Source organism: Patiria miniata, unplaced genomic scaffold (genome assembly GCF_015706575.1).
Source record: "Patiria miniata isolate m_02_andy unplaced genomic scaffold, ASM1570657v1 HiC_scaffold_9, whole genome shotgun sequence".
Taxonomy (NCBI): domain Eukaryota; kingdom Metazoa; phylum Echinodermata; class Asteroidea; order Valvatida; family Asterinidae; genus Patiria; species Patiria miniata.
The window spans coordinates 14,252,792-14,263,663 of NW_024037076.1; the positions used below are offsets into that span (position 1 = coordinate 14,252,792).

The 10,872-nt window shown below is 40.0% G+C and overlaps 1 protein-coding gene across 1 annotated transcript; it reads left to right on the plus strand.

The window, feature by feature from the left end:
- Positions 1–6,784: 6,784 nt before the first annotated feature.
- LOC119720874 (E3 ubiquitin-protein ligase SPL1-like) lies at positions 6,785–7,243 on the plus strand. Its single transcript, XM_038190740.1, has one exon. It carries the CDS (start codon positions 6,785–6,787, stop codon positions 7,241–7,243), a length of 459 nt encoding a protein of 152 aa, XP_038046668.1.
- The last annotated feature ends 3,629 nt before the right edge of the window (positions 7,244–10,872 follow it).

The window sequence follows — 10,872 nt, forward strand, 5'->3', positions numbered from 1 at the left end:
TGAAAACTATAGCTTCTTGGACTCAGATTGTACATTTCTACAATACTTCCAAAACAAAACCCATTAAGCTGAAGAAGTACATACATGTATGAATCTTTCCATATGAGTCGCCAATTTTTGCAAATTAAGATAAATAATGATTAGCAAATATTCCTCTTTAGCGATTGCTTTAGCTCTTTTGCTTAGTAATTTGTTACACATTGCAACCCACTGCTGTGTCGACTGCCAGATACGAAAAACCACAAAAAACATTTTTGGAAAAGTGGAAACGTACATCTGAACTATGCAACTCAATGCTCTCAGGCTGGACAATTGGTGTCTGTTGATATACAATTGAATAAAACTACATGTACATATATAGGTATTACATTTTCAGATTTTCTGGTTTTGATACAACTGTGTTAGCACATCATGAGCTGAAGAATTTAGGAACTGATTTGCATAGTGAAAAAGATACACAGAAACAATGTGAATTGGACTTATATAGCTTATAGAATTGAATAAAAATTATGACAAATTCATACAGCTTGGTTGTTGTCTAAACCTCAAAGTTGATAATTCATTCTTATTAGCTTCTTATATAAACCGAAGGATCTTCTTACAAATTAATTCTGTAATATAGGCCCTATCAAGGCATTAATGACGGGCGCTTTTAATACAGAATAGTGTCAAAAACTCTTACATCCGATCAGAACTCAGCACATATACTTTTGGCCATTAAGGCCCTTCAGGACTAGGCCTGATAACAACAACTTTTGGCCCTCAACCGTGTCTGGTCAAAACATCATGTAGCCTACCTCGCATGGTATACACGGTGACAACTATAATGCCACTGATTTTTGTGTTTAAATCACAAGCAAGTACATGTAATACGAGCAAATTAAAACAGCCCGAGTTGTTAAGTTGTTTCGTAGTGGCATCGTTGGCCTGTCAAGACTTGGCCCCGGATAACATCTCCAAGCGACGAATTACAATTTTACATTGAACATATTTTCGACAATTGCGAAAGTATTAACTATTATTGCTGTTATCACTAGTAGGCGAGGCAGTGTTTACGCTCCTGCATAATCAGTGTTCTGGACTTTAGAATAAATTATGGAATTCTCATTCCGACACTATTCAACACAATAAAATAACAACAATGTGTCTAAAAGAAGTTGATGATTATCTGCATGTAGTCGCCAATCCTGCTGAACCTGTTAAGTTAAACTTTGTACAATACTTCAACAGTTTAAAGGTTAAGAGCTAGAGAAAACGAGCTTGGGCCTAAAAAGAGCCTTTGCGTTAATTATTTTGACATTCGTTGCAGAATTAAACTAATCGTGAGAAAATATTCATAAAGCTGCGTAAGCATATCGTCACCTGATGGAATTGGAATCGTATTGCCTATTTATATGTAACACAATTTGCAAACAATGTGAATTGTACTTATAGGTAAGGGAGTTGAAAGAAGTAAATCTGTTAACAAAATTCACACAACACGGTTGAAACATCCTTGTCGCACACGCCTTGTTTGAGGCTGCCATTTTGAATTCAGGAAAAATTGACTTGTGCATAACTCTGGCTAGACTGTTTCCTGGCTAGCATCAGTACAGACCAATCACAGGGCACTTTGATTGGTCGCCATGACGACCGATCAGGCCCTAGTTACTCGGACTATACTAAAAGGTAGTGCGAGTATCGCTCGTTCTCCACGGAGCCCTATCATCTCCGGCCGTGGTCTATTGGTCTATTACATAGACTAACTAAGGGGCCTGTCAGAATGTTCAATGTTTTAAAATTTCGACTTTTTTCCCCAAATTATTTTGACCCACCCACCCACCCCTAATTTCGATTAATAAAAAACTGAACATGTACATGTACATGTACATGCACTTGCATGTACATGTAACACCATGTACATGTGTGTCTAGTTCAGTGACGGCGTGAAGTTGTCGGTCTTCCTCTTTTATGTGATAAAATATGCGATACCTCACCAACAAGTATCTTTTAACGAAATTCAATCAGAATATTTATCAATTTATAAAAAAAACAATTAGTTGTTGTGTTACTTGTTGGTGTCCCTGCCACACTGTACGATGGTGTAGCCGTGCGTTATGCACGTGGATTGTTTACTTTCGTTTTGACGGGGACTTTACTGAATAGAGTCTGGTGACTGTACATAGAAATTTCTTTGAATAAAAGTCGAATCGTTCATTCATGTGCACTTGTTATGCAAAGCAGGGGCAGTGGTTCAAGGATATCTATGTCGACTTGCAGAAAGTGTGCAAGAACGCGACTTGAATACTTTTATGTGCGACAATCCCCCCCCCCCATGAAACCTTGTCGCCTCCCCCACTGAGATTTTGAGTTTCTAAAAAAAAAACATCATTGATCTACATGACGCCCCCTCCCCGTGAAATGTTCCACCCCCCCAGCCCCCCCCCCCCCCAACTGAAAAATTCCTGACTACGCCACTGACAGTACATACAGGGGACGAAGTTGGAAAAGAAACACGCATCGCGATATCGGAACGTTTGCGCGTAGTTCAGGCAAGTCACAAGATCTATCTTTCTTTGTTTGTTTTTATCTTTTTTTTCCATGGAAAGTGAATTTCGATTTTCAATTATTTAGCTTGACCCACCCACCCACACAATTTGGAAAAAAGATCGAAATTTTAAAACCTTGAAAATTTTGAATGGCCCCTAAATGGAACAACTTCAACCAATCCGCCAGGGGGCAAGTTGCGCCCTTTGATCCCACTGGATACGCCATTGGGCTCTCGGAATTGAACGGAACATTTTACTTTTCATCCAGATCGTAAACCTAATTAGTACGTCGATCTTAACAGTCATCGACCTCTCTACTTAGATCTCAGGTGGCGTGTATATCTAGTAAATTGTGGCCGTTTTGATGGTGAAATCTGATGTTTTTGTGTGGTCGTTAGTATACTCTGTATAGTTAGGCCAAACCAAAAAAAAGAAAAGAAAAGACATTTGCCCTCATCTGACCGACCCTGGAAATCTCCACTCTGTTTTGTTTTTTTAATGAAATTAACTTTGACCTTACCATTACTGGTTCTTTGTAATGCCATGGTTCGTTTTGCATTTCGTTACAAAATGGACATTCCTATAAATTGTAGTACAGTCGAGTCTCGTTAATACAAACTTGTTCGGACCTTGCCAAATTGTTTTTAATATCAGAATTTTGTACTATGAGGAACATCAGTCCCAATGTGCACATTTAATGCACAGTCGGGACTAAGGCTTGTGCTTGCTATAACCAGAATTTTTGTACTAACGAGATTCGACTGTACATTTCAAATTTACGGTATTTTGTACCATTCTACGCTTCTGCACATTATTGTATACATGTACATGTACAATGTACATTGCATCGCATGCGTGTTAATGTACCCCGGTATACATGTAGTTGGCGCATGCAGATTTTTCCCCGATCGACCAACCCTCCTGATATTTTCTTCAGTCATGATATGACGCGTCAACTACACAACAGGTTTTTTTGGCCTTTTGTGTCAGGCGCGATCGATGGCTGCCAGTGCCATGGACTTTGGACCCTATCGCCAGATCATGTCCAAAAAAAAAAAGGTGATGAGTTGGGTCGAAATTACCCGGAATAGTATCTACTATCTAGCTCCAAGATCTATATTGTTACGTTTATTGGGTTGACTGTGTGTTTATTCAGCTTTTCTTGTTTTATTATTTTTATCTTTGACATTTAAATTCTTTGTACAATGTAATGATATTTTCACCCCTTCAAGTTTACGTTACAATTACAATTTGTTTTCTTTAATTTAATATTGTAATAGGGCCTAATGGTTTATTTTTTAAACTTGTGAAGTTCGAGTCCGAGTCCCGAGTCACAAGCCTCGAATCCGAGTCACTTATTCGTTGTTAACCACAACTAACAATTTTTTTTGTAGGCCTAATCATCCATTCTGTCTTTTAAGTCCAAATCACACCGAACAGTTTTATGTGGTTCATTAAACTGTTCTGTGTGATTTGGACCTTTTGTTTAAAAGATATGACAAAGCTTGTAAAGACTGTCACCACCCTTTTCAGCCACTTTTCAGATTATCTGGTATCTAAATGAAAGGCATTCACACACCTTGTGAATGCAAAACGTACCAGAAATGTGGCCCAACTCGGAATTTAAGCCTTTTCATTCTGCCTCTAGACTGGGCCACTGTCCAAATGAGATTGGATGAAGACCAACCGTGCAGTATTAATTATACTAGACTCTATAGATAGGTTTTGCAAAAAGAAAGCGCTCTAGTATTTTTGGCTGTTTCTGTAGCTTGCCTAAACAGCTATTGTTTTTGTTCTATTGGTGCGATTGTGAAGTTTAGGACACTTTTCCCCCATGCTGAACACAACCTAAATTGTTGTGCCACAATCAGAACAAACAGCCATGTCGTAGACAGATTGCAGGCTTGTTTAAGGGAAATCTTGGGTAAATTGGTAAAAAAAAATACGAGACTGCGTTGCCCAATAATCCAGTGTACACGTCAATGCGCCTGGTTCCAGGATTAAGATTGACCCAGCCAAATTGAAACCCGCGTAAGAAAATCGCATATCCCGTCTTGAAAAACTTTGCAGTATTACAAAAGCATGTCATTCGGATTCAGAGAAGTCTACTTTAGGTCGATCAGAAAAGGCTTTTTGAAATAAACTGTAATCAAATACTCCAGACCAAAAGTAATATGACGACAATTTATACAGAAATCCTAAACTACACAATCGCGAATATTTCCCTGCTTTTCATGCTCAGTCGAGTACATTTTTGTTCTTTTTCAGTCAAAATCCCATAGCACTTGTACACGTTTTCATCGTGCATGACACTTTGGACAATAAAATCAATCCGATTGCCTTTATATTTGGCACAAACTTAGACCAGCACATGCAGATGTGTCGCACGTGACATAATTATATGATGTCATGATATTAAATTTGTATATTTTGAAGGTATATCTACAGTTCCGATTGGGTTAAAACTGGATAGACTGTTTGGTGCTGTAGATGGAAAAAAAAAGTCATGTCATGATGACGTCATCACGTAACATTTGACGTCACATTAAAGGTGCATTTTCTAAGGCCTATCTACAGAACTGTATAGAATTTGGTTGCAACATGTATGTACTAAACTGGTTTTCGAGTTAGCTGTTTAGCCATCCGAGGAGCGTGTGGCATATTGTGCACGGTTCCCAGCCAGCATTCATTTCAAGAAATGTTTTTTTATTACAATATTACAATGTAAGCCTAACACATTTTTTTCTTATTTTCTTCTCGTTTCTTTAGGTTACTGTGATGGAAGCGATACGTTTTTCTGCTTTTTTTCAGAATCACCGTCTCATAAATAGCAACACTCAGTAGTCCGTAGAATGAAATTAGTAAAAAGGAACAACAGCGATTTGAGCAAACTGTCCAACGGAGCTGTACAATGAGAACAAAGTGTACACAAATACAATTGCAAGATCAAGAGGTTCGGACCTACGGCAGATGTACATGTGTGTACGTATATCATTAGCACTTTGTCATTTCGTGACTTCAGACTAGTACCAGAACGTCCAGAAGCTTATACGTACATGTATCTTCAACAGTGACTGATGTTTTCCTCAGCTCATGAATACGCCGCAGCTTTTTGGGACAGGAGAATGCAAGGATTGCCAGCACATCTGGATTGTGTTGTACATGTCACGATCGACTGAGTGTTCTTTTTGTACACGTATGACATTTTGTGTGACGCACGCAAAATCACGCTTAAGAAATGTCTTATGTGCAGAAACATCTACTACATTTTGTCTTGTGTGCAGGCAATTTTATGTATGGAAGCATGAATTCTTTCTAGTAAAGTACATGAACATTGTAACATATATCACACTGGATGCAAAAAGTGTAAAAACCTAACTTTTGTCATTGCAAGACATAAATACATGAGAACATGGCATTGGCAGATATAATTGCAAGCGTCACGTATTGGATTAGCAGTTTCCTATGGGTCTGCAGTCGGCCTTTGTATTGGATCCGTTGCATCGACGAAACCATCACGTATTGGATTATCGGTTTCCTATGGGTCTGCAGTCGGCCTTTGTATTGGATCCGTTGCATCGACGAAACCATCACACATAGGATAAGCAGTTTCCTAGCCATCTATTACCGTGTGTTAAATCGTGGGGTTGTTTTTACAGCAATAGTATTTTACATATGGTATGTTTGTTCTGATCTTCCAACACCGGCACTGACCGGGCTTTTAGCAAATCTGAGGAGCATCATTTCAATGTTGTTCAGTGCTGTTGAGTCTTTTGGGATGTTGCTGATCAAAGTATTTGACACAATTGTTCAGGCATTGAAAAACTCCCGTCTTGTGACCGTAGCAATGACTGCTGTTTTTGATGCATTTCATGTATGTGTGGCTGATTTGTGGGAGATCAGGACCGCTGTTCTGACGTTTATGACGATTGTTATTGTTGTTATTGTTATTGTTATTAATCATTTCTGGTAATGAAACCAAGGATTCCTCAAAAGCGCCCAAGGCACTGTAGCTCGCAAGCCTGAAAAAACCTGTAGAGAGAAGACAATAAGAAGAAATTACAGTTTTAGAGGTGGGAGGAAAAGCCCAGAAGAATATTCTGGGGAAAACCCACGGAATCAGGCAGGGACTGAAAACCCAATCCACATATTGGCCCAGGCGGGATTCGAACCCGGGTCACAGCGGTGGAAGGCGAGGAAAGTACCGCTACGCCAACCTGACTCCCCTTATGGCGGTTAAGGCTTACTTAAGCGAAATGTTACAAACCATCTTCAATGCGTTAGGTTTATTTGTGGATCTCGCTGTTGCCTTTCTGTCCGACGTTGGGATTGTTGTCATTGCCTTCCTTTTTCTCGTCCTAATCACCTTCATGCTTTACGTCCTTGTAAAGATCTCCTTGAGGTCGGGCAACACAATGGCGAACCGTTTAGACCCCTTTAAAATAGTGTCTACTAAGGACACAACTACCAGTGCCACTACTACCGAGTCCTCAACTAACACCACTCCTACGGGGCAACTCAGGGAGCGCGATCAGATGTGCGTGGTCTGCTATGACAAAGTCAAGAACATCTTGATCCTGCCCTGTAGGCACCTCTGCTGCTGCAAGGAGTGTTTGGATTTGATAACAGGCAGTGCACGATCCCAAGGAAACGCAGCTGCGAAGTGTCCTCTCTGTCGACGTGCCATCACAAGTTCCCTGGAAGTCTACGTTTGAAATAACATTAATGCTGCTGTTAAAAAGGATGCCGGAGAGACTGTCCTGTAATTGTAAATATTAGACATCATTTATGTTCTTTGACCGAAAATGGTCCATCTGACTGAGCAGCCCCATGGTCCGAGAGAAGCGGAAGGACAAGCCACACTTCCATGCTCTTATACCATGTAATATGGGTAAACTCAACACCGAAACTGTTGGACTCTGTGGTATGCCTGACCATACTGACCACCCTTTGCAAGGATTTGGGTCGTGACTAGTACATCTGATTTGTTTGAGCTGTCATTGGACAGATTTTTTTTACCTTGTGCCCCGGCCAGATCAACATTCATGTGCCGTGGACACTTTTACGGAAAGCCACCAGACCAAATTACTATACCTCATACATATTCATGATCGAGAGCCGAACTCTCACTGGTCAATTCACCATCACGTGCCAGATGTTATTCTTGCTGTTTACCAAACGCGCGCGCGAGGATTCACGCACATTGTAAATACGCATGCGTAGTAGCGCTTTACAGAGCAATCGAGGAACTGTCGCATGGGTGCAGTACGCACGCGCGCACATCGCCCTAGATACTACTATAGATACACACGAAAAGATGGCCGAGCAACACGTTAACCAGCGTTTTCCCGAGCTCAATGATGCCGAACTAGAGAATATTGTGGACAATAAAGATGCCTCCGCTACGAAAAAATTGTCCGCAAGGCGGTAGAAACTCTGAAGACTTACTGCACTGCAAAAGAACTGAACATTTCCGAAGTGGAGGGATATTCTTCTGGTGAGTTAGACAAATTTCTCCGAAGATTTTCCACGATACCGCGTTACCGCGATAATTTATCGCAGAAATCAGGAATTCAAAGATAATTCCTTCCGCGATACCGCGTTACTGCGATAATTTATCACAGAAATCATGAAATCAAAGATAAATCATTCGACGATACCGCGTTACTGCGATAATTTATCACAGTAACGCGGTATCGAGGAAAAGGTATCTCTGATTTCTGGATTTCTGTGATAAATTATCACAGTAACGCGGTATATCGCGGAAGGAATTATCTCTGATTTCTGGATTTCTGTGATAAATTATCACAGTAACGCGGTATCGCGGAAGGAATTATCTTTGAATTCCGGATTTCTGTGATAAATTATCACAGTAACGCGGTATCGCGGAAGGAATTATCTTTGAATTCCGGATTTCTGTGATAAATTATCGCGGTAACGCAGTATCGCGGAAGGCAATTCAAGCTTCCGTAATTGAGATATGGTCTGCAAAGACATTTTAGTAAACTCCGTCAATTTGACATCATCAAGGACTCTCCCTTTGACAGTGCCGGCAATCTCATGTTTCAGAGCATGATGATTAAACTGAAACAGGAAGGCAAGGGTGCTGTCAAACACAAGGAAATTATTCAGAACGAGGATATGGAGAAAATTCAAAACTCTCTCGATCAGAAAACACCACAGGGCCTTCAGAATAAAGTTTTCATTGACATAATGCTGCATAATTATGTGTAACAGAGGTCGCGAGAATCTCCGTGAAATGGCCAGAGACGACTTCGAGATTAAAACCGATGCTACTAATCAGCGTTATGTCTGTAGAAGCAGAGATCGTCTGACCAAAAATCATCGTACTGATGACGATAGTCATGGAGGTAGAATGTATGTCACACCAGACAATCCACAACGGTGTCCTGTGCTCTCATTTGAGAAGTATGTATCAGTTCTCAACCCAAACTGTGAGGCTTTTTGACAACGCCCAAAAAAATTCGTTGTTGACAGTGATGTTTGGTATGACAACATGCCTCTGGGGAAAAACAAGCTCTTCAACAAAATGGCTGAAATATCGCTGCAGGCAAAATGTTCCAAACATTACACCAACCACTGTCTGCGAGCAACAGATGTCACAATTCTAGATGCTGCTGGGTGTGAGGCCCGCCACATCATGACTGTTGTCAGGACATCGGTCAGAAACAAGTATCAGAAGTTACAGCACTCGGCATATATTTTCCAATAGGCATATTTTCCAGTATGCATAATAATGGTCAGTTTTGAAGAGCGCCCCCATTTGAAAGATGGATACCAGCCCCCCCCCCCCCCCACCATCAAAAGCTGGATTAACCACTGTGATGAACATGTCATCTGTCATTTTCTGTCCAATTTTTGGTGGGTTCAACAAATGACTTTTTTGGAGAAGTTCTCACCCAAACAAGACCACCCTAAAACGAGCGATGTCAGTCCCGAAGTGGAAAAGTAGCCATCTTGAAAAAGGATCCCTCCACAACATGGCTAAATATAGCACCACTTTCGGACCCAATTTCATGCGAAATGCTCTGAATTGGAAGCCCCAAGTCCAGGCCAGAGGTTCATTGCCATATATCTTTAATTCCCCAATTCCATGGCTCTCAGAATTACTCTCTAATCATGAAATGTTTTAGTTCAATGATGCTGGTGGCCTACATGTATTTAAAAAAAAAAATTATAAAGTGTATGGTGTGAATATTTCTTAAATGCTGTGACTATTATAATTTGAGAAATGAACAAACAATGAATGTGAATACATATACTTGTGGTATGAAAATGAAATATTTTGAAAGTGCGTAGCCGTACAATTTCTTTGTACATCTTTTTAATTTTCGTCATCTTGGGAACAAACATCTGATTCAATACGGTACCTCCTGCTCAATTAATGCAATTGAGGATTGGGATACTGAAATATGTTTACTTTTCAATTACAAGTATTAATGTTTTTATAACCACCCCAACTCCATCAAAATCCCCCCCTCCATTTTGGTGGACTTCGGTGGACTTGGTACAGAAGGCCTGGCGTGACTAAATATTGATGGACAGTGGGCCTAATGGCCTGAAGCAGTGCTAGTGGTGTCCGATTGATTTTGCCTCTAGAGCTTCCTGTACTGCGTTTGTGATAAAGCCATGTGTAGCAAGTCCATGAATGTCAACCAGTGCGTCAGTGGTGGATTCCATTATGTCATGTACAGTTTTGTATTACACGTACAGTGATTGATGGATTTTGATGGAATTGGTCCAGTTCCTAGTAAAAGACGCTAGGGAGTTAGGGTTAAGAATATTATATTCTACATGCTCAATAGGTGCTGTTCTTACTTGTTCATTGTACAATTTTTACCTTTGTGAGGGAGTGATGTCATCAACCAAAATACCAGTTGACCACACCCCTTTTTTTACCTCATCTTCCAATTATCTGAAATCCAAAACTGTTTTTGTATCTTGTTTGTAGTCAAACTTAATGACATGTGTAGCACCGCATTAACTTGTAGTCCGTTCATCTGAAAATACATAGCCTTGAATGCCATTTAATACTGTTGATGTAAAAAAGTCTTTATAATAATTTGTAATTTCTGTAGTCTTAACTTTATGCTTATTGCCTGAAATGACTTGCCACTTGCTGTTGGATGATACACTAAAGATAATGTAATGCATTAATATGATTAAGGAAGAAATTAACGCGTCTCAGTTTGTTAGTTGCAAGGTTGTTCATAAGAAAAATGAAGCTTTTATTCAGTACTTCTCCATCACTCTTTGGTTAAAATTGAATTTTGTAACAGTTCAAAGGCAAAGCAAAGTTAAGGAATTACATGAAACTAAAACA

Bases quoted from the DNA above. Each gene is read 5' to 3' on its own strand.
- LOC119720874 (XM_038190740.1), top strand. From the start codon at position 6,785: ATGTTACAAACCATCTTCAATGCGTTAGGTTTATTTGTGGATCTCGCT.